This window comes from Ambystoma mexicanum, chromosome 2q (assembly GCF_040938575.1).
Source record: "Ambystoma mexicanum isolate Mex_15411 chromosome 2q, UKY_AmexF1_1, whole genome shotgun sequence".
Lineage (NCBI taxonomy): Eukaryota > Metazoa > Chordata > Amphibia > Caudata > Ambystomatidae > Ambystoma > Ambystoma mexicanum.
In genome coordinates, this window is record NC_090924.1 from 542,124,998 (window position 1) to 542,150,384 (window position 25,387).

At 45.8% G+C, this 25,387-nt stretch overlaps 1 protein-coding gene across 2 annotated transcripts in view; it reads right to left on the reverse strand.

Moving 5' to 3' along the window:
* Window positions 1-1,846: 1,846 nt before the first annotated feature.
* Window positions 1,847-25,387, reverse strand: part of VILL (villin like) — a 354,049-nt gene continuing 330,508 nt past the window's right edge. For both annotated transcript variants that reach the window (XM_069647691.1, XM_069647690.1), the window contains exons 19-20: window positions 7,208-7,483; window positions 1,847-4,118 (exon numbers count right to left, since the gene is read on the reverse strand). In XM_069647691.1, the coding sequence (XP_069503792.1) occupies window positions 4,005-4,118; window positions 7,208-7,483 (390 nt within the window). In that variant the 3' untranslated portion in view covers window positions 1,847-4,004. The remainder of the gene's footprint in view (window positions 4,119-7,207; window positions 7,484-25,387) is intronic.

The following is a 25,387-nucleotide window of genomic DNA, read 5'->3' on the forward strand; positions in this document are numbered from 1 at the left end:
TACTCGTAAATTGTCATTGATTCATTCATTCCTCCAATCTTTCATTCGAATGTATTTGCCAATCCTCACACTCTCATTCATTCATTCAATCATTCATTCGCCATTCATCTATATTTGCACTTTCATGTCCGCATCCTTCCACACCCTCTCAGTCGTTTTGTTATCAGTCCTTACACTCTCATCCATTCCCCCATCTATTCTCATTCTTCAATCCAAACATCCATCCATCCAACCAGCCATCCACCCACCCATTCATCCACCCACCCACTCATCCATCCATTTTCACACTCCCATTCCATCATCTGTCCTCTCCTTCTAATCCGCTGATCCATCCTTCTATCCTCCCACTTACAATGTTTCAACCCAACATTTTAATGTATTCATTCACCCACTCACTTGCATTCTTACAGCCATTAAACATCCCATTTGTTTCATGCAAGCTTTACCCATCACCACTCCCTCATGCTTTCATCCATATATCCTTAAACAAGGTAATTTCACTTGCCCCACACTTTCATTCATCCACCACAAAGTGTTTCTGGTGGAAGTGTTTCACCATCTTCGCAACTACAATGCTCTATCTCACCCATTCATCCATACATCTATCTACTCATGCAATGCATGTATACGCTCTTACTCATAAAATGGCAGATCTATTGACTTTGTCAATACTTGTTTTGCACACAAGGGGCCATATTACAGAAACCTTGCAGTGGTGCAAGTGCAATTAGCACTGGGACAACAACTGCCCTACTGCAGAAAAACAGGATTTCAAAGCATTTTTCCACAACAGCAAAGGACTAAGGGCCTCATTACAAGTTTGGTGGTAAATAAAAGTGGTTGTAATTACATTACCACCACATGTTTGGCAGTAACGGAATTATCACCACTTTTCCTGCAGAGGAGAATTCCGAGTTTGTCCTTGAAGTAGAGGATTTACCTCCATTATGATGCAAGTGGTAAATCCACCAAAAATCGACATGGAGTTCCATTGACTCAAAAAATGGGTGTTTCTTCCTCTACACCACAATTCGTAATACTGTAGTAATGCCACGGGATCGAGTGGTGGTGGTAACAGTCATCAATCTTGGCAGTTAGTCATAGGATTGACTGCCAAACCTATAGTGAGGTGCTAAGGCATGGGCAAACATTGACGTGGTGCAAAAGTAAATTGAAAGAATATGTTTTTTGCAATAGGACTATTTTTGCCACAGTGCTGATTGCATTTGTACCAGTGAAACGTTTCCGTTATACTACCCAAGATTTTAAGCATGGGAGAATTTATAATTGCACGTTTTGGGTAATGAAGTTGCATTGCTTTCTCTCACAAACACTTACCTGAAACTCTATTTGGTATTGAAATACATACGGGATATTATACTTTTCAATCCAGGCCACTCGAGTAAAACATAGTTAATTTAGTCACTAAAAACATGTACATTCTTCTTTTTCAGTTTGTGATGATGAAATGTGAAAATCTATTCCTTCACCACCTCCAGTGATGCTTAACAATGTAGTTTTGTATATTTAAATAGTACTCCTCTTTAGTTTGAAGCACCCCCCTAAGGTTCATGTCACCTTTGTAAGTCACCTGTTTTCTTATATATACATTTTTGTTGTTGTTGTTTTGTTCTTGCTGCATGTCCCAGTTTTGTACACCCTTGTAAACTGCTTCACTTATTTACACTGTTGTACAGGCACCCTTCAGGGAATGCCTTGACAACTTGTGAATGTGTGATTGTAAGTACTTTCTGCTCGAAATTGACATCTCTGTTCTTCAAATAAATACAAATATCAAATAATACAAGTATGAATTTGGAAATCACAAACTGTAAGCCACCCACACTTAGCTTCTAGATCTCTCTCATTTATTTGTCTAGTAAGCAAAATACAAACCAGATTATTTTCAGGAAATGTTTTGTACTTAATCTTCACCATGGCACATTAATATTATAAAATAAAAACAAAATATACTTGTCCCTCCTAAGCCTATATTATTTGCATGGCTTCCTTCTACTGTAAAAAGCAGTGGAAAGTAAGTCACGTTTGGCCATGTAGGAATTACATACAGTCAACTGCTTACTGTGGAACTTCTGTCAGGCTGGCTCTCCTTCGCAGTGTATCTGCTCCTTAGGAGAATGCAGAACATGGTGCACGAATCCTCTGGCAAATAATGCACAAATCTTAGATGGACTGCAGAGATATCATTGTGCTTTCACCTGCTACAGAGTTTATTTACAAACCTCCACAGAGTTGTTTCTGAAAGTGTAGAGAGTTTGCACAGGAACAAAGTTTATCAAAGGAAATCCAGACCTTTAAATATGACAATACGTGGAGAACTGTAACATTTGCCAATTCCACTTGGCATTGGCACCCAGCAATTAGCATACATAATGGTATCGAAGGGCATAATAGAACAAAAGCAACTGCTTTCGCTGTGCAGAAGATGTAACATTTATAGTGTCCCGGGGTCCATTGCCTTAGAATAGGTGCGATTATGTGAGGTGCCTAACTATCTATGAGAGCTCTTTTTTGTGGGTCAGAGTGCCAATTGGTGCCACAGAAGCGCTATCATAAAACAGGGCTCTGCTCCCCTTAGTGAACTAATGCATCGACTACTGGGATTCGTGTTTCACCTTGGTCTCCGCTTGGAATCCTACCCGGTTCACTCAATCCTTCATCCTTCTCAGGTTGATAAAGTGACTGTCACCTGCCTGTAGTGTAGTGAGACGCCTATGGGTGAACATGCACTCTGCACATACATCTGTTATGTTTCTATTGAAAAAAAGGGGTGACTTGGTGACTACCGTGGGGTTTTTAATATTTTTTTAAAAAGTTGAACTAATAAAATGTATGGTCCCTATGCCTCTAATCACATATTGTTGGCCTCTTTGTGGTAACTGCTGGGGTTTGTGATAAGCTAACTCTGAAATGGCACTATATTCGTATACAGCAGTATTATCCAAAAGGAAGGTTCTTTTGATGCATTGAACCCACATGCTGCTATACATAAAAGTATTAGCGGTCATGTGGCTAGGTGAAAAGGCCACTGAGAACAAGTACACATCTCTGATGTTCAGCCTCAATATGGAGCCATCTTGGCAAAGTCTTGGGAAATGTAAACCTATATTCAAATGAACACTCTGTCCCGTGTCAATAAAACGGGTACTTCACTTGTATTAGGAGTTTGGCATAAGAGATAGGTGAGCCAGAAGCAGCAGGCCACAAGTATGTCATAGTTTATAAGAAACCCCAAGAGTATGGAATAGCTTTTCACTGGAGTACTCCACAAGTGATGACAAAGGAATGTCTCTCATTTCAGGCTTTCTGGGTTAATCTGCCAATCTGCCTCCTGCACTCTTATTTGTAGGATTCCCTGAAGCAAATGGCCTCTTTCTGACTCACTCCAGAGAAACCCACATGGGTAGATTAGTCCTGAAAAGTGAATTAACCAAGACATGCCTTGCATGAAAATGGCCTCCTTCTGACTCAGTCTATGTAAACCCACAATGACAGGTTAGCCCTGGCAAGCGGCTTAACTGAGATAGGCCTTGGCTCATGAAACCCCAACACAAATCCCTGGCAGAGCGTCAACTTGCTGAGAGCTTGTTTAACCGCACAACCACTCAGCAAGCCACAATATAACCATAGACAGTCACCCCAAGACATGAATCCTAATTTAAAGTTTAGTGCTGCATGGAACAGACCATTTGGGAGAATATATGGCATCTTGCCTGTACCATAGCAAACGTTTAGCATGTTTGCAGTATTGCTTGCTCATCTGTAACTATGACTAGCTTTGGCATTCTCTGTTCTGAACCAAAGTATAGGGGAGTGTTGCATGCTTGTTTCCCATGTTGAAGCCAGAGGCCCCCCTTTCAACAGCCTCCTTGTAATTCCTTAAGAGGCAGCCAAATGCCCTGCATTATCAGTAGTATGCCAGTAGTCTCTTTCAAACACTCGCTGCTGCTTCTTCAGAGAAATCCGCGTTGCCTTCTGTGCCCTCAGAACAATCCACGTTGTTTTTTCAAGCTTTGTTGCTTCCACTTCGGCAAGGTGTAGAATTCTGTCTTCGGCATTCCCAGGATGCTGGCAAAGTCGGCGTCTGAGAGGTACATCTGCAAAAGAAGCGGGAAGTGCATGTGTCAGAGCAAACGCTAACCTGAGTCGATGGTCCGCGAGGTAAAGCCATGCACCTCTGTCCACTCTGTGGAGCGGCATCACCCATTCACCAGAAGCTAGTGATAGGAACTGCCTGACCTTGACCAGGATGACCACCTTGTGCCACATTACTGAATCCTTGCACCAATGCAAGTGCAATTTTGCAATGTATTAGCACTAGGGCAAAGTTTGCCCTAGCGCTAAACCCTATTCTTTCAGTGCATTTTCCCACCAGGACAAAGTTTGCCCTAGTGCTCATGCGGACTGCTATTAGCACTAGGGCAAACTTTGCCATGGTGCAAAAATGCAATGAAAGAAGAGAGCTTTGCCTCAGGGCAGGCTTTGGCTAAGGGCAGACTTTGCCCTGGTGCTAATACCATGGAAAAGTGCTCGTTCACTGGTGCAAAGTTTCCATAATCTGTCCCCAAGTGCCATGGGCCGGGGGCATGGGTGAAATTGGAGAGAAGCTGTGGCAGTTCACCTCCATGATTTAAGGGGCATTTTACTGCATGGATTTGGTGATCACAGGGTGACCGCTGCAATGCGCATGTGGTGACATTAGAGATATGAAATGCTGACTGGCACTGGTATCGCTTCCACTGTATGAACACAATGCAGTGCCTGTTTTTTCGCTCCCACATAAAAAGCATGCACAATCTGTGTGGTTGAGCTGAATTTGCGAACAGCCTAATGTTCAGGCATCTTGGTGTGCGAGGCGAGGTGATGCTGCACATGGCATAATATGTGGATGCAGGGTAAACTGGGGAAAGCCATTTTCCCGTTTTTTTCTGCATCCACAGAGGCAACTATTAGGCTGTCCATGCACATCTACATTGTCAGTGGGAGCCATGTGGCTCTCGCAGCATAGGAAAGTATCAGTTGAGTAATTAATTTGACTAAAAAGAGAACCTGTTTTGAAGAATATTGTGTGGGTTGTCCACTCCCAGGGAAGGTTCCACTTCCTTACATTTATCACCCATTCTCAACTCCAAGTCCACACTAAAACACCACGCCTGAAAGAGTAACTCTATTCCACTGGACTACTAACTACTAGTTAACTACAATCCACCCTCTCTATGTCAGTGCAATGCTCTGGCAGTTCACTAGCTTTCTTCTGACTGGTAGACAACTCAATGCAATGTTGAAGAGTCACAGGACCCAGCTTTCAACAAAATACTAAGCAAACACCAACAATTTGATGGTGGGTTTATACAAGTTTGAATAATCCCTACCACCTGAAATGAAATCCCTGGAAGTTCACCTCCAATTCACAGCCACCAAGCAATGCATACTGGGCATGCAAATTAGCTCAAAAGCATGCTTTTTGCCACAGAACATTGTCTTTGTTTGATAGGACAGTCCTATTTCATTTACAATGATTTTGAAGGGAAACACCTAACATAATGTTATTGTTGTGTATCTATCAGATATAGAAACAGCAGTGTCACTGAGCCCAGGATGAGACACTACCGCCCTGTGTCTGCAATATCAATTATTGTGTTTTGGGCAGGCGTTCTGCGCAATGCCAAATGGTTATGTACAAAAAACAGATATTACATATTATTTATTGCATTTTTAGAAATCAATGGTAAAACGTTATTACTTGACACATTCATTATTTAAATTTTCTTGACCCAGAAAAGACAGCAGCACAGTAACCTCCTTGCCAGTCTTCGTGCCGACTCTTGTTTCAAAGCATAGGATAGTTAAATCTTAACCATATCAGTGCGGTTCGTTCCTTGCAGGATTTTTGCCTGGTTTAATTCTTCTTTGACTACACTGGTGTAATGGCTTGTGCAGAATGATGAGCGGCATGCTGGTGGAGTGAAGGTAGAAGGGAACCTGCTAATGGCCCTGCAATAATGGAAGGAACCACATTGATGTAGTTGAGATGTAAGTATCCAGTGCCTTGAAAAGCCCTTATGGACGAAGCATGGGTCAGCACTGACACCGGCAGGGAGGTTACTGTTCTAGTGTCTTTTCTTGCCGAAGCAAATACAAACCACATTTAAATAATGAATTAACCAACACATTGGGCCTCATTACGATTTTGGCGGCAGCCATGCCGCTATTGGCGGCATGGCTGCCGCCAAAATCGTGTCCGGGTTCCCAGAATGGGGAATTACCGGGCCATTCCGAGTTTGGAGGGCCCGGTAATTCCTCCCTCCAGGAACCCGGGCCCGGACCATAGGGCTGAATGGGAATGGGGGAGGGAGCAAACAACAGGCCGATTACGAGCGGCCCGTTGTGTGCTCCCTCTTCCCCTCGCGGGACCCGATAAGCAAGACCAGGCGTTACATACCGGGTCCCGCGAGGGGAGCTTGTAATTAGGCGGAACGGGTTCAACGGGTCCTCCTCCTTTAGCGGGTCCCGTTAACCCGTTCCGCCTCACTTGTAATGAGGCCCATTAAGTTGTACCATTGATTTCTAAATAAGCAATACATTACATATTAAAACGTGCTTTTTGTGCACAACCATATAGCGTGGAAGACCTACCCAAAACACAATGGCCTCATTCTGAGTCCGGCAGTAGCCATGCCGGAAAAACCAGCAGGCTGCCGCCGGACCCGGAATGAATTACCGCCTCTAGACTTGCCGGATTTACGGGGGCATTAAAGCCTTGGTGGTCCGGTAATTCCAGAGGCGGAATGACGTTACTCCCCATTCCCATGAAGTCCCATAGGATTTCATGTAGATGGGGACCATGGAAACACCAGCACTGTAATTAACGGTGCCAGTGTTTCCATTTCCGTCTGCAGGCGGGTGGTGTTACTCTCGCCTGGCAGCAGTAAGGCCACCCTCCTGCAGAACTTGTAGTGTGCCGGTCCGGAAACAATGGTGGCAGTGGGTTTACCGCCACTGTTGTTTCCGGACCAGCATTCGTCATAATGAGGCCCAATGATCTATTTGTTGCATAGCACCGGCAACCCAAGGCAGAGAGCTCTCAGGGAGGCTGACAACATACAAAGACAATGCACAGGTGCTGTCAAGATAAAACAGTATCAGTCCCAGTCCATTATCCCACATGCCGTGTGTTCTTTTTTACCTCCTTCCGTGTTGGATCCACTCCTTCCGGGAGTTCCTCTGTAGTCTTGTTGAGGATCAGGTCTTTGGGAAACCACTGGTTACCATTGGTCTCTGGCGGAGGCACTGAATTTGACTTCCCGTCGGTCTGATGTTCATTTCCGTTGCTGTGAGGTTTGTATGTTGATGCTGGGGTTGGTGCTGGGGTTGGTGCTGAGGTTGGTGTTGGTTTGGCTAGTTCTGCTGGGTGAGCAGGCTTGCTGACACTTTTTTTGTTCAAGTCTGTGCTGTGAAAGTCCTGTTGAGAAACAAACAATTGAGTTTGTAAGTTAAATTGTTATGTCTGTGAAGAGCGTTTATTTCTTGACATGATCTAGTATGTTTTGGTAGCATGTTATTAATGTCTGCTCATTTGTTCCACACCACTCATTAACCTCCACTTTCTCTCATGTCAACAGCAGGAACCAGATTGTGCGAGTCCAACCACAAGGCATCAGTACATGCCATTGCTGGTGAGATCACATGTTCACGTGCATCAGTCTTCTACTTACAGTAGTGCACAAACCCAGACAGTGCATGGTATTAAAAACCGCATTCATACATTCAAGGTCAACTGTTGTGTTGTTATCTAGGGGAGGCCATCTTGGACAAAGATGTTCAGCGGAGCAGCTCATGGCATCCAGCTTTAGATCTGTCACTTATATTATGTTCGTTGAACCCCATTTTGAAGTTACCCATTGAGCTTTGTCAATGGTTGCACTACCACAGTTGTTAGTCTTTCTTGTAGAGAGCAACAGCCAGAATTCTTATGTGAGCGCAGCCACATGTTATCAATGAGGGGCACTGCTCAGGGTCTTTGGTTTTTAGCTACACCCGAGTTCATGGGCAGTCGTGCACCAAACTATTCACTGCAGAGAATACCACACAGCGTCATTTATTTACTGTTTGCTTGTTAGGCGCTTAAACAATAAGAATATACTGTTTCAAAGCGCCCACAGGGCAGGGAGGGAGGGTACATTACAACACAATATTAAGAGCTGAGGGGAAGAGGGACAAACCTACTATGCCTTGTGAGTATTCAGAACGTGCAAGTGCAGAAAGGAAGAGGGGCTAAGTGCTGGGGAGTTCAAGCTCGTGGGAGAGCCATGGAGGAAGTGCTAGGAATGTTGAGTGCTACATGGCCAGAGCCGCAGGGGGTGCAAGTGCGAGCCTCCAGAGCAGAGGGTGAGCAGATGCAAAGTGCTGTGGATAGACAGGAGCTGAGAGTAATCAGTGAGGGAGGTCAAGGCCCCTAAGAAGCATAAGGGCCAAGGACACAGATTCAGCAACTGTGGGACTAGCAGAAGAGAGAAGGTGGGAAGGAGGAGGAAAAGAGGAAAGTCTTAAGGAGCTTCCGGAAATTTGAGAAGGTCCTGCTCAAGGCACAGGAGTAGGGGGAGGCTATTCTAAAGGAGGGAGTCCGCAGAGGAATGTGAGCGACCCCCTGCCCTCTTTTTAGCGAAATGCTTTACACACAAAGAGAGAGTATTTAGTGAGATAAAGTTAAAGATAGCGTGGTCCCAGGTCCCAAACAGCCTTGTGGATGATGCAGAGGGATTTGAATGTAATCAGTGGCAGCAATTGGGAGCCAGTGAAGACTTTTTAGAGCAGGAGCAATGCGGTCCCTGGGCTTAAGGTCAAGGATAAGTCTTGCTGCTTTATTCTGGATAAGTTGAAGGGGTCGCAGAGTGGAGGAAGGAAGATTCAGGAGAAGGCTATTACAGTAGACAAATCACCTGCAAAGCCAATGACTTCAGCTTCCATTCAAGTCTATTTTGGACACAACTGTTCAGAGATCATAAACCGTTCTCTGTGGAATATGTGTAAAATATGAAATCTCGATAAGTTACAGATGTAAGAAACTCCCTATAAATGCCCCATCATTCAGGGGTGTGATTGAGATCAGTAACACAGATGATTAGGATCTGCAGTTTCATGTCTCCCAGGCTATACTAGAATTGATCCAAACTGACCATGCTTCTGGCTAGAGATCACAAGGACACATTGGGCCTCATTCCATAACCACTGCATTACTGCTGCATCACTGCACCAATGTACTACAACTGTTGTGTTAAGGTGGACCATTTTCCACCAGCAAAATGCTAGAAGTAAATCCTCCACCTTAACGCCAAGAAATGACAAAATTGGCAGAATTACCGTAAGCGGAATTACCACCGGTGGTAATTCCACAGAAATCCCCATGGAGTCCTATGGACTTATACCACCTACCACCACGCGGGACCAAGTGGCATTGCGGTTATTCCATTTGGCAGTATTTTGGCCGATTTACCACCGAAATACAGCCAAACTTGTAATGAGGCACATTATTTGAATGGGGGTGCCTTGCTGTGCCTCTGGAGTATAATGAATAGCTGGAAAAGTACCTTGTGTCCTCTCAGCCCCAGGTAACACTATTAGTGTTTGAACTGCAAACATGCATTTTATGGAGGCTGTGACGAATACAGGGAGATCGCCACCTATCCCCAAGGGGGAGCCACCTGTTTGGGACTAGGGAGGTGAGCTTGCTTCGCTTAACACCCCCTAGGAGACAGGGTAAATGGGATCCCTCTGGAGGTGTCTCTCCTTTAGGTGATAGGGACTCCAAAAGGGGTACAAGTCATCCCGCCCCCACGCCCCCAAGTGACTAACACCTTTGCAGGGTATCTAGGGGCTAAGATTTACTATAACCCAATACACTCCTTTGCAATGGCTGATTTGGCTTCTGACCTTAACTGTGCCCAATGTTCTATAGAGACTGAGCAGAGACAAATGAACCAGCCCTGTGGAAGAATGTCTCATGGACAACCAATGACAAGTGAGTCTCAGTGTCACACCTGCCTCACTTTGTGCGGCAAGCCGCTTGCCTGCTAAAGGGTGGCGTACCTACCCTCACTGGCGTATTGCTTGAGAGGGCTGTCCAGTGCTGGGAAACATGCGTGAGCCCAGTGGCACAGTGCTGGCGGCGGTCTTGTGGGAGGAAATGCTCATGCCACGGCAGGTGCCATGCTCGTCTGTGCATGTCATGGTGGAGGCCCAGCCTCCCCTGCAACGTGGCTGCACTTCGGTTGCCATGGCAGCACATCCCTGCAGCTGCACCCCAGAAGCTTTTATAAGTTAGCTTCCCATTCATTCAGGTGCATCTTAATGCCCTGCATGCAGCCACCTTGTTGTTCCCGCATTCTGCCCTCGTTACCTGCTTTGCTCTGCCATTGCTCTGCCACATTGTTTCCAGTACCCGGCTTCCTTCCCGTTCTTGACCCAGCTTGGTGTAATGGGGCAGATGAATATACAGGTAACACCTAATGACCCTACTCAGATGAGTATGCAAGTACCACTTCTTGTCCCTGCCCCTCGCCAGTTCCGTCCAGGTGAGAAACAATACGAGCTGAGACAGCCCTAGCGCCCCAAGAGTCAAGGGGTACAGGACTAGGCAAACTAAGAATATGAAGGTACCATTGAGAATAGAATAGATGGTGTGACAAGTAGGGTACCAGGTAATTGTTACTATTTACATACATAGATAGAGAATGACTAGATGGCTATACACATGCACACAAAGTACATGTAGCAGACACAAGTACAAGTAGGCATGAAGAGTGCATAGATGTAAAGAATACTAACACATAGACATGAAGGATACTTGCATGTTGACACAAAGAACATACATGTGTATATATATAACCCCAAAGAACAGAAATATGTAAGTGATGCAAGGCACAACGTGACAGAGTATGAACCAAGGTGCAGCCATTTTCTTAGCACAGAGGCTGCAGTGGGTCTAGAAGTAGCAAGGCCTCAGTAAAAATGTTGAATTTACAAAACACATGTATTCCAGAAGCTCTGAAGCTGCCCAGAACCGCAGTCATAGCACACACAAAGGTCAGGCATAGAAGGGAAAAGTGGGCGTGCCAGACACACACACAAACAAGATAACAGTTCCCAGGAGACAAAACAGTAACCTTCCCAGTTAATTGAATTAATAGAAACAACACACCATTGATGTCCAGGTGCACGAGAATACTATGCCAAGCGACTCCATAGAGAATAGGGAATAGGGAAAGGTGTCCCAAAAGGCCACAAGGAACATTACATACACATTATAATTAGCTACAAATCCAATAAATATGAAAACATTCACTCTCCATCAGGGCCCTCTAACATGTGATCAAGTCATGAAGAACCCTAGTCATTAATTATAAGTCAAGTTCAGATAAGACACATGCCAAAGTGCCTAGCATACACATAGCAACAAGACAATACTCAAGGCCAAAATACAAAGGAAGAAAAAAAAAGAGCACATGACCTGGGTATGATGAGGAGTTACTTTTAATTGGAAAATGTGCAGACACAGACTTCTCTTCTCAACCCATATGTCACAATTATATCTTGACGCCTTGTCAAAGTGTCCATGGTTGGTAAGCAAGGTGCTTACCGATCAGCGTCCCTCTCGCCATACCACCCATGATGAGTGATGCCAGCCAATTAGCGACCAACGTAGTGATGCAGTTAAAGTTTTATCTATAAGAGGCTGGGCACATGTGGAGCCATCAGAAATGTTCTAACCAATTGCGGAACTAACGCCTATTCATTCGGTATGTAACTTGAGGTCCTAACGAATTATAGCAACTTATAGGTTTTGTAACTGATATTGTAGTGTGATGTCAGTAATGACGTATTTGTGATTTATGAATTGCTCACACCCATTGTTTAAACGAGAGCTACTTTTATGCTTTATCAGCCGTTCATTCTGCATTTTGAATGAAGCTGGGTTTTGCCATGCACTTTGAGTACTCCATTATTGAGTGTTGTTTTTTGTGCTAGTGCAGCAAATTGGGCCTTCCTCGACAGTGGCACCTTTTCACCTGGGGTTTTCTTGCTTGTCCGTTCCTTTTTCTTTTGCCTGTACCCTATTTCCTTCCTCATAAGACATTGTGTTCCTCCTTCCTAGTCTGCCACGTGCCTGCTGCCTGGTCACCAGTTAGTTTTTCATCACCGAGAATCAACCTGCCTTGGCCAGTTGGCGTAGTTTCCTGCAGCTGCTATCATCGGCTGCCCTGTCAGTGTTCTGCACTGTCCCTGTACCATGTAAATCAGGGGGAAACCATATCGTTCTACGGGCAGGAGTATCAGAGGGACCCTGATTTATCAATTCACTGGAGTCTTTTGGGTCATGTCCTAGCATTACCATCACAAAGGCAAAGTTGAGAAGCCTGGAGAGAAGCGACAAGACCAACAAGTATGCAGCACAAGCGAGATACACTCCAGAACACACATCAGACAGTGCAAAACATAACCGCGCTGAACAGGAAGAAGGGGTGTTTCCGGAAAGAGAGAGAGTGAGAGAGAATGCTGGTGTCGGTATCCTGAGTGAGGACATGTACAAGAGTACAGAGCAGCACAGCAGAAGGCCGGCTAGAGAAGCCCAGAGATGCTGCGATAGAGAGGCATGAGGGCCTTGGAGGAGCGAAGCTAAGACCACCTGAACGGTCAGGTAAGTGACTCTGTCTGGCCTAAGATGTTGTAAGAGCAATGCAGGAGGGCCATGGAGGACCGACATGGAGTCCAGCTAAGAGATTGCGGAAGCGACTCCGACCAGTCTGATCAGCTGCAAAAACGAGGAGGGAGAACCTCAACCAACGGAAGGGGAGCCCAGCGGGAAAGATGCATAAGAAGCTCCTCAACCATCTGAGAAGTAGCCATACTCAATGCCCCTCCTGCAGAGCACTGCACAAGGCAAACAGGTACGCAGTGACTCCAGTGGAAATGGAGGTGGGCAACAGAGTGGAGAGAGAAAGAACCCCGGAGTCAGGAGTGTGAAAGAGAAGAGCACCAGAGTTGGGAGAAACAGCAAACACCCTAGAGTGGGGAGTGCAAAAGCGAAGAACCCGAGAGTGGGGAGAGAGAGCGAAAAACCTCCAGACTAGGGAGTGCAAAAGAAAGAAGACCCATAGTGGGGAGAAACACAAACATACAAGAGTGGGGAGTGCAGAAGAGCGGAACCCCATAGGGGAGAGAGAGAGCTAATACCCCAAAGTGGGCAGGGCAAAACAAGAGAGCCCCAGAATGGGAGAGACAGCAAATACCTTCTTGTGGGGAATGAGGAAGTGAGGAGCCACAGAGTGGGAGAGAGAGAAAACCTCCAGAGTCAGGAGTGCAAAAGAGAGAAGACCCAGAGTGCGGAGAAACATGAACATCCAGGAGTGTGGAGTGTGGAAGAGAGAAGACCCAGAGTGAGGAAAACAGCTAACACCCCAAAGTGGGGAGTTCAAAAGAGAACCCCAGAGAGGAGAGGGAGCGCAAATACCCCAGAGTAGTGTGGTAAAAATGCAAGTTCAGCGAGATAAAGAGGTGCAAACTTACCAGCTGCAGGATTAGCCCACTAAAAGCGGAGGGGGTTTCATTGATAGCCACACTGTTATATGCACTAGGCTGGAAAATGCTCCTATTACTTGTGTTTTAAGCTAACAACATATAGGCAATAGAGTTAAGTTACAGGTAAGTATGCACGGTTTAATGTTAAAACAAGGAGCAGTGAACAGGCCTTGACGCATTCTTCTTTAGACACATGTTCACATTTTATTAACTTGCTTAGTAGCTACAGTGGCTCACAGCACATTGAAAATTACACATTCCAGGATTGCGGTAGGAAGGGATCAGCTTTTGTTACTTTGGAGGCCAGCAAGCAGAGCATATTGGTCCTGAGGAAAAACCAACGAATGCACAACCATTTTATAATTTTGCATTTAAATTTTTGAAGTTGGTCTACTGATGGTTCCAAATGCCCACGGCAGTCTCAAATTCTCCCTTAGCACATCCTAGCCTGGGAAGAGGTCTGAAGAGTTCCTAAAATGTAACATTAAAGCAGTAACTTGTTGGTGGTTCAAGACTCTGGCAGTGTCATGATCTAATACCTTCCCGTGAGAAGATGTACGGGGATGATCGGTGGCAGTTGAATAAAGATCCGCTGGTCACCCCAAATGTTTCAATAAATTGGCACTACCAACGTGGGAATTGGGGGTTGGATTGTGATGTCACAAGGGTAGTCAAGGGTGGTGAGGTAAGGTTTGCGAGACCCAATCTTTTTGAGATAATGCATTTCCCTCTATAGTGGAATGACACGATCCCTCCAATCAATCACCCATGGCGGAACGCCCTAATGTTGCAATGTGTTTTGATACTAATTAGTTAATGACATTATAAAAGCTTTTGTTTTTGAGGCATATTTTGGAGAGTGCTTTTCATGCAGTTCTGTTGCACATTCTGTTTGAATTTTTATTTCCCAGCTGCGACTGGGCCCATAATAAATTGCGTTACTTCTTGCCTGGTGTACACTCCTTTTTTAGACTAATTTTGTAATTTTTACTGGTGAGTTGCGAGGCAACCTGCTGAAAATATTTGGTGACCCGTAGGGGGTTGCTCAGCTTTCTCGACCAGACATCGGGATTCCAGCCATACTCCCGGCAGAGCGCAGGACAGTGTCTGCTGACCAGCTCAAATAACTCAAACATCGAGGAGGCTCGCAGATGCCCAATTCCTGAAGGTCTGCTTGGTCAGAGCACTGCCTAGGCTCAGAAGGAGTACTGGCCTTTAAAAGGAGACTCAGAGGTCGAGAGAAGTGGATAATCACCTAAAATGGATACATGAGTGTAACGGTGCACAAATGCGCAGGTAGAGGGAGGGATTGTTTTTATGGTCTATAGGACACAGCCTCAAGAGGTGGATGGCGATTGGCCATAGTAGTTTTAGATTTTAGGTCCACTCACCTGTTAGGGAATGAGCGGGCAGTGGCACATCTGCGTTAGAGCAGAGGGTTGCGTAGTAAGTGGCGGACCTCATTAGACGGGAGTTGCGCATAGTGTAGGCAATTGGTATATTTGCATCATTTTTATTTAGGGGTGTGAAGTACACAACAAAAAGGCAGATGCATTGATGTTGTGTTGAAGGAGCAGTAGATGTATTGTGATTAGGTGCAAGTAGTGTGTTGTTCAGTTTATTGCGGCTGCAGATGTCTCGGACGGGTCAGAGCCGAATTAACATGTACATATTGGAGGAGCTGTCTAGCACATGCAAAGGGCATTGTTGAACAAAGGGAGGAGCAACCGAACCCTAAGCACATTAACATAGGGCATAATTGTTAAGGTGGTGGGCCTGTGGAGAGGGCCATTCGTGTATGAACTGAAATTAACGGTGCAGGCCTGTGGAGAAGCCCATCGTGGGTGAGTGGTGTGAATGGGTGGGCCTGAGGAGAAGGCCAGTGTGAACGAGTTAGGATGAACGAGTTAAAAGGGTAAGTATAAAATTGAATAAGTGCATGTGGATAAGGACAGGGTAAAAGTAACGGGAGACATAAGTAAGAGGAGTTAAGAATAGAAGGGGAGGGAGAGTACTCTAAAAAAATATGAAAAAAATTAAAAGTGTGTGAAAAATGTCATTCGATTATATGGATATGCCCCTTAATCATATGTGTAAAAAATAACTCCAATATCACAATAAAATAGTAAAATATCACTTTAAATGGTGAATGACACAGTAGGGAAGCGTTATCAGGGATGGCCTGCAGAGGAACCTTCGATGAGGGTTTTATTGACAGTATGTACGCATATCTGTCAGCTACTTATAAAGGAGCAAAGCTTAAAAGTGACGTGACATTTTAGGTCTCTGAAAACGGTATGGAGACACTAAAAAAGAGAAGGAGAAGGGAGATGGGGTCAAGGAGATGGATAGTGCTCCGTCCCCTCCCTATGCATCATACTTACTGTTAAAACTAGCTGCAGGATACACAAACAGATGGCGAGCTTTCCAAGACAAGGAGAAAGTAAATAAAAAGAAGGAAGAGTGCGAAGTAAATTTGGGGAATAGGGATGATAAGGGAAAAATAAATATTTAAATGACAATTAGAAAAGCACACAAAAGCAACTTTACTCAATGTTTAGAGTGGCAGAAAAAGCAGTGGAAAGGGAGCCAGAAAAAAAAGGGAAGGAGCAGGGATAGACAGCAGGACGCATAAAGTTTAAAATTGATGACTGGGGACAGGACATGGAAGACAGCGAGCTAGACACAACAGAGGGAGATCGAACAGCATCATACTACAAGGACAGTAGTGACAGCAGCAGCAAGGATGATGAATTCAAAACACACAATCTAACAAGTGTGAGCAGGGGAAGGAGAAGGAACAAAGGGAAGAAGAGGAAACAGTAAGGTGACATTAAGAGTTTAGTAGTATTGCAGGCAGTATTGGTGGGGGAATGAGAGAGGACTGGGGAAATAGGTTTTGAAGCAGGAAGGCTAGAATGACAGTAGTGGAAAGACCATGGCGAGGGAATAAGAACAGAGCACAAACACAGTTGTCCCTTTCATAGAAGGCAAAATGTGAAGTACATTACGTACCATGGGAGACCACGGACAGGGTTAATTTGGTCTCCAGTTTACCTTTAGTAATGGCGGGAGCTAGCAAGTGGATCTATGTGTTTCAGAAGGAGACAGCAGGGATCCCGTTGACCATAGGCGAGTTTATTGGCATTATTGGTGGGGGAATGAAGTGACAAAATTCGGCAACAAGCAGGGTGTGTAGGGGTAAAGTTGAGCTCTAACATACATGAGAGAGAACCCTTTAACAATTATCGAGCACATGTGTGGAAAGTTCGGAGAGAGCTGTATCCAGGTGCACACAGATATGGGGTCAATATTGGCACGTAAAATGAAGCCAGATGAGGACCCCGCAGAATATATATGATCAATACAAGAGATGTGGACACAAGAGAATAAACAGTCGTGGGATGATAAAATACCTTTATTCTATCACATTCTAGTGAGGAGGCACCACGTGGATGTGCAGGTTCCCTAGAAAAAATAGTAGGGATAGAAGCGAAAAGATGGCCTGAGATACAGGTGACAATTGTGCATTATTGTAAAAGGAAACAGGAAAAAGACAAGGGGACGGCAGACATTGCGATAAAAGCAGAAAAGAAATAAGTGCAGATTAAACTGCCAAATAAGCATGGCAGGAGCAGTGCTCATGGGACCAGTTGTTGTTCCACCCGTTCAACAGGGGGGGTGTCCAGTAGCAGTGGTAACACAGAAAGGAGGATATACACAAGCACCATATAATCAGTAATGGGGGGTAGAATAGATGCAACAGCAGCCTGGGTTTACAAATACACAACAGCCTGAATTCTCATATATGGGAGGAGTAAACCATTACACAGGAAAATACCAGACAGGAAGGGGATATTGTCTAAGGGGATTCAGATACAGGGGTATGGCACCTGGGTTTGGAGGTCAGTGTTTGGCGTGTAGCAACTTTGGTCACTTTGAATTTATTCTTGTATTTAAATTATACCCGCAATAAATATTATACATTTGAAGTGGCAATTGCAATAATGCATAAGGGGATTATGGGCATCTAACCCATATAGATGCAATAGAGACTCCACTCCAAAATGGGGGAGAAAATATTGAATATACAACACAAAGCAGAACAGCGAGTGTCAGTTAGAAGATGCAGCGGTTACTAGCTAAGACATGCGTGGCGATCAGCAAACACTCCCAGGCATCAGGCGAAGAGAGCTCGTCATACCAACGGTAAACCCTGATGAGAATGGGTAAATGTGAGCATGGATTGTGTTTACACAAAAGGAATGTTGACTGCATGATAAAAAACAGAGTTGGCGAATCCTCTCACATAATGGAATTAGGTTTTGGCTGCAGTGTGCGGAAAAACCGCATACCGCAGCATAGATAAGTGTCAAAGTGAATATTGCATGCATCATAACTGCAAACAGAATTACCATGAGTGAAATGGAACGGTAACTGTGATTCCGTTATAACCATTTACATTTCCAGAGAGAGGATGCTGAATGAGATCTGTACATATAATCCACATGAGTGATTTGGAACGGCAATTGGATACTGTAAGAACCTTTGGTATACCCATAGGGGGGCATGTAGCATTGCATCTGTGGGCAATGTTTGGAGAATATATGTTGATCATGGGAATTTTACCTACAGGAAAAGAAGAAATGAGTATTGAACCGAAACTGAGGAAACGTAGATACCTGAATGGCTAGTGAATAGCCCATGGGTAAGACAGTGAGAGAATACATGGGCCTCATGACGACTTTGGCAGTAACCCTTAAATCCGGCGGTAGCACTATTACCGCCGGATTTAACGGTCCGCCAAATCAGGACTTTGGTGGATTTCGCCCCAGCTCTTAGCTGGGGGGAAATCCGCTGAAAATTCGCGCTCATACAGCCGGCGGGAAATCCGCCGGCAGTATTAGTGCGAAATTTCCCCATTGAGCCCAATGGGGAGTGGGGCATTCCCGAATGGGCTCAATGGGGAATGGGGATTAACATTACCGCCAAACTCGTGATCTGGCGCTATTAGCGCTGGGGAGTTCGGCGGTAGGGCTAATACCGCCGGCGTTACCGCCCAAGTCGTGATGAGGCCCATAGTGTAAATGTGATTATTGTGTGCACAAAAATGAATTTTGAGTATATCTTCCAGTATGGGACTCTACTCATAGGAGAAAATAAGGTGACTCCACCTTACTCCTTCGCAGCCGAGGAGCGAAGGCCAGGAGAAAAGGCCTCCCATACTCTTTGCAGCTCAGCTGCGAGCACGTCTGATCCCCTTCCAGCTGGATGCCAGATCAGCTGCTCCTTTGTGTTTCGGAGCCGGCGTGTGCCCCGTGCTGCTGTCTGCCGCGTGTCCCGCGGTAGAGGAAGCACCCAAAATGGATGACCTCGTTCCCATGGAGACAACAACAACAAAACATGCCGCCAAAATCACCGCTGCAGGCCCCGGATTCGATTTGCTGCACCCGCCTGCCTGCCCATCCCCTCCTGCCTTAAATAGAGGGGGAGAGGACCGAGAGGCGCAGCCGAGGAGCGAAGGCCAGGAGAAAAGGCCTCCCGTACTCTTTGCAGCTCAGCTGCGAGCACGTCTGATCCCCTTCCAGCTGGATGCCAGATCAGCTGCTCCTTTGAGTTTCGGAGCCGGCGTGTGCCCGTGCTGCTGTCTGCCGCGTGTCCCGCGGTAGAGGAAGCACCCAAAATGGATGACCTCGTTCCCATGGAGACAACAACAACAAAACATGCCACCAAAATCACCGCTGCAGGCCCAGGATTCGATTTGCTGCGCCCGCCTGCCTGCCCCTCCCCTCCTGCCTTAAATAGAGGGGGAGAGGACAGAGAGGCGCAGCCGAGGAGCGAAGGCCAGGAGAAAAGGCCTCCCGTACTCTTTGCAGCTCTTCGCTGCTCGTCGCCATCCGCCAAGACCGATCGTCAATCACTGTCTAGAGGTAAGAGGATCCCTGCATCCCCTCCCATCCTGTTCCTCACAGCTGATTCTAGATGCGATCGGCTACGCGCTCGCACCTTCTACGCCCCACACAGAACTGCTGCACAACCCATAAGCATACGGAATACTCGCTTACCCTCCAGACCCAATGCCACCTCCAGATCGTCTACCACAGGTACGCTCCCGCGCACCAGATCCCTTTGTACCGCTTTCCAGATGAACTCCCTCCAAGGCCCCCACCCTTCATCCAGCACAGCCATCAGATCTTTATCGAGGGCACCAGACACAAAAACTAGAGCTAAACCTCTTGCACCCCCTAAGGTCAAATCTGAGGTCTACAAATCCGCGACCTTAATGCCTCTGACTCCTGAAAATGGGACCCCCACTATTGCCAATTCTTCTACCTCATCAGTTGAATGTATTGATGTACCTGCCACTGTTACCATGCCTATGACCCCTGAAAATGGGACCCCCACTATTGCCAATTCTTCTACCTTACCAGTTGAATGTATTGTTGTACCTGCCACTGTTACCATGCCTATGACCCCTGAAAATGGGACCCCCATTATTGCCAATTCTTCTACCTCACCAGTTGAATGTATTGATGTACCTGCCACTGTTACCATGCCTGTGAGCCCGGACACTACCGCCCCCCCCACCAGTTTCCACCCCCCTCTAACCTCCCCATCTCAAATATGCCCTGATTAACACCGTCATTGCCCATGCCCTGGACATCCATGACCTCATCACCACAAACAACCTAGACATCCTCTTAGTCACAGAAACATGGCTGCATGAAGCCTCAGGCCCGGCACTCTCCCTTGCACTCCCACCTGGCTACACCGTCATTAGGCAAGACCGCCCCACCAAAGGTGGTGGAGTAGCAATCATAGCCAAAGACTCAATCAACATCAGATAAAATGATAAAACTATGAACGACATCAGTGAATACCTACAACTTAAACTCTCCACCTCCCACCACTGCACCATTACACTCCACCTGGTCTACCGGCCACCCCCGGCCCCATAGGAGACTTCCAGTCCACTATCACTCACCTTCTGGCAGACAACCTAAAGAAATCTACCAAAGCGATCCTCCTCGGTGATGTCAACCTTGGTCTTAATGACCCCAAGGACCCTGCCTCCAAAGCACTCAACTCAGTCCTTGAAACCCTGGGCTTCTCCAACACTGTCACAGACCCTACCCACTCATTGGACAGGACACTTGACTGGATTGCTCAGCATAACTGCCCTCTAACAATCACTGGCAGCTCCCCCACCCCATGGTCTGACCACCACATCCTTATCTTCAACATCCCCACCTCCGCCCCCCCCACCCGCCCTCCCCCATCCGCTACCACCCGCCCTCACCAGAAGCGCTCGCCTCCTCACCAAAGAAAGACTTCTACCATTCCTCCAGGGTCCTGCCTTCAGACCTCCCTTCTCCAATGACCCAGAAACCCTGGCACAAAATTACAACAAGGCTATATCAGCAGCAATCAATTCCATTGCTCCTCTAAAACCTCGGAAGTCCAAACCCACAAGCCACACCAACACCTGGTTCACCCCAGATCTACTCAAACTCCGGACGGACAAACGCTCTGCCCTTGCGCGCTGGCAAACCTCCCAAGATGACAAAGACAAACTTGACTTCAAAACCCGCTCGAAGGAATACAAAAAAGCCATCATTCAAACAAAAGCCAAATCATTCGAAGCCAGAATCACCGAAGCCAATTCCAACACCAAAGAAATGTTCACCATATTCAGGGAACTTGAAACCCCTACCCCTACACCCCAGAACTTCACTAAAGACAAAGCCTGGTGCGACGGCATCCAAACTGCCATGCGCAACAAACTAGACTGCCTTCAAGCCAAAATCTTGAACTCCAGACTCTCTCTCACCACCCCCCACTCCTGCTCCCCCCCTCTCTAGAGGCCTTCCCCACCTTCTCCTTCAAAACCATCCAGGAGAAAGACATCATTACCCTAATGAAAGGCATCAAACCCTCCAACTGCAAAGGAGACCCCTGCCCCGCCACCATTATCAAGGACTGTGCTGAGTCCCTCACCCCATTTCTCCCAGCCTTTGTAAACACATCCTTCACTACAGGCATAGTACCCTCCTCCCTCAAGGAAGCATGGGTCAGGTCTCTCATAAAGAAACCCACACTTGACCCTACCTCACCCAATAACTACAGACCCATCACCACCGTCCCCTTCCTTCTTAAAATTCTGGACAAATCAGCCTACCTGCAAGTCCAACACTTCATCGAAGAGAACCAACTCCTAGGCCTGTGACAATCTGGGTTACGCCCAAAACACAGAACCGAGACCGCCTTATTGGATTTAAAAAACCAGATGGATGATGCCAGAGACCTGGGCAAACCTGTCCTTCTCCTCGATCTCTCTGTTGCGTTTGACCTCGTGGATCACGACGTCTTATGCCACCACCTAACCTCTACTGCAAATTTTTCAGCCCATGCTAGTGCCTGGATCACTTCTTTCCTACAGGGAAGGACCATGCAGGTCTTCTCTGATCTAGCTACGGCATCCCCAACCATTATGCTGTGTGGGGTCCCACAAGGCTCCTGCCTCTCTCCCACTCTCTACAATATATTCACTCACCCCCTCTTCCTCATCCTTGACGCCATGGGGATCTCATACACTAATTACGCGGATGACACGCAGATCCTCGTGACCCTGACAAGCGACTATGAGACTGACTCCAAGACCCTCAACACCATCTATAACGCAATCCAAACCTGGATGGCTGCCAACAGCCTCTGTCTCAACTCTGACAAAACTGAACTCCTACTTGTAGGCTCCCCCGACACCCTAAAAAAACTTGACGCGCAGTTCTCCCACTTCACCATTGACTCTATCATAATTCCAGTATCTGAGTCAGTGAAAACCCTAGGCGTCTACCTGGACTCCAATCTGTCCATGACCAGACAGGTGAACGCCATTGCCTCCTCAGCTGCCTACCAGGCCAAAGTCCTCAATGCAGTTAGACCCTACCTCTCCAGCGACACCTGCACAAACATAGCTAGTGCTATCACTGGATCACGGCTGGACTACTGCAATGTTCTCTTCCTAGGGACCTCCACAAAAAACCTTGAGAAACTGCAAGTTACTCAAAACAACGCCTTATGCGTAGCACAAGGCATCTCCAAAAGAGAGCATATATCTACTGCGAGAAGAGCCTCCCACTGGCTACCTATAAAAGAGAGGATCATCTTCAAAACCTTGACCCTCACCCACAAATGCATCCACTCTGCAGCACAAGCCTACCTGGCACAAAGGATCCACCCGGCCATGTCCTCAAGACCAACCAGGACCCCCTATACCAACCTACTCACTATACCCATGGTGAAAAAAAAAGAGCAGGGGGTACCAGCTTCCCTTACCTTGCGGCTCTACACTGGAATGCCCTCACCACTGCCCTGCGAGCTGAACCTTCTCTGACCACCTTCTTCTTGCTTGATTCTCTACCGTTTCTCATGTACACCCGCCATATGTATATCTGACCTGTGGACGCCTCCATGCATAATATGTGTTACACCTATGTGCCCAATGCTGTAACTTATGCATAATGTAACTATGTTTTTCTGCAAGTAACAGCGCCACAATGCCCTTGGGCTGCCTGCACGCTATACAAATGTAAAAAAATAAAAAAAAATACTAAAAATACAAAAATAAAAAAAAATATTAAAACTGGTACCCTCAGTTGGCCCTGTCAGGGCTACTCAAGTATATTCTTTCGTACTTGTATAATTTGAAAGATAATTTGAAAAAATAATCATTTCAATTGCAAAAAATAGTTTAAATTATTCACATTCCTCTTTGTGTATTAAACTGAGTAATTAGATTGCAAATTTCATGAGGCCAGGCAAACATTTTGGTTGGCTTCTCTATGTACATGTGCCAATGCATTTCGGTTATAAACCATCTTCAGGGCTGTACATCTTCTCTAAATTCAAAATTGTGCTTTGCCCAACATACACTTTAATAACCAAACATAATTGTAAAAGAACAGCAAGGTTAAACACCATGCAATTATATTCATGTATAGAACAGCAAGGTTAAACACCATGCACTTATATTCATGTATAGAAGTAAGTAATGTCAGTCACATACCAAACATATTCATATCCACAAATATGTCCCAAATTGTTGATATAGAGAAAAAAGAAACTTAATGTCACTAATGTTGTACAGATTTACGCGGTATACACACTAAATAGGGTTAAAAGTAAGTAGTGTACCTCTAATGTCTTGTCTTCAAAAAACGTGTGAATCACACGTGTGATCGCTGCTCCTGTTGAAAAGATAGGAGCGTTTAAGAAAAACGTTGGTATCTCGCAATGCTTGCGAGTGACCAATGAGTTTGGGCGCTTACCTCTCTCCTTAGTGCTGAAGCTTCGGTGATCAGACGCATACGCGAAAAACGCAAGCGCATCTGATTCCGTGTGCATTTATACGTTGCCATGGACACGGGGCGAGGCGACGCGCTATTGCGGGAAGGCCGCTGCACGTACGCCTCAGGCCCCACCCCTCCGTGTAAACACGGATGGGCGGGGCTGTCTCCAACGGCAACACCATAACAATGTAGATTGCTTAGCACGATACTGCAAGACGCACAGCGCATGTCAGCAAGCAGATGTTCCATGGTAATATCTCATGCCAACAAACAGTTACAAATAACATGAAAGTGTATGTGTATGTGGACCACCCTCCAGTGTGGAGCGGAAGCCTTACTAAATAGAATCGTTGCTAAATGTAGTTCAACACTGACTAATGTCTGTTATCCTAGGTGTCCATTTACATATGGATGTATATTATTAGTCAAAAAGTGTATCAAAGAAGGATACCTAATGTTGTGGAAGGAAAGACAATATCAAAAGCTAAATGCAAAGTTCAATGCAAAATGTAAATCAAAAAATCAAAACTTCAATCAAAGTTTTTGAATGGTTTTTCAGGTCGGGACAGCGTTAACTGTTATATATACATCAGTTCTCAGGCAGAGTAACCATTCAGTGTTTACTATACTTTCAGTGAAACATACTGTGTCAACTCCTAGTAAGAGAAAACACATGTAGTTTATCTCCTCGTTAATTCCTTTAGGTGCCAAAGAGTTCAATCGATCGATCCAGAATGTTTCCCATTGATCAAGTCTCTTCTGTAGGTTTTCATACTTATCTCGCCTCTGGACTGTTTCTAAGATCACAAACTTGATCGGCGCCAGGTTGTGTTTTTTTTCCTGCCAATGTCTGGCGACTGCTGAGCTGGCAGTATGATTCCTTATACAGGATCTATGTTCATTCAATCGCACTTTGGTTGTGTGTTGCGTCTGGCCCACATTAAAGAGGCCACATGGACATTTGATCCCATAGATTATACTCTGTGTGTCACATGTGGCATAGCTTCTAAGTTTGATTTTTTCTCCAGAGTATGGATGATTGACTGTGTCACCTTTCATGATGTAATTACAGTTACTGCAATTTAGGCAAGGGAATGTCCAAATGCGTCCTGTAATTTTCTTCTTCTGTGGTGGTTTGGTGTTGACCAACTTATCTTTAAGATTTTGACTGCGTTGGTAGGCAAAGTTGGGGGTCTCTCTAAATAGGTGCTCCACTCTCTGGTCACAAGTCACAGTATTCCAGTTCTTCTTGATTATGGCTTTGATATGACTACTGTCTTGAGTACTTTGACACAATGACTAGGGGTGGTGTGGAATCTTTCTTGATTTTCGGTTTCAACATGTCTTCTGTATTCTGTGTGGCTGCTCGTGTCTCAGCTGCCTCCACTTCCTCTTGTGAATATCCATGCTAAAAAAACTTCTTGCCCATCTCTTTGACCGCT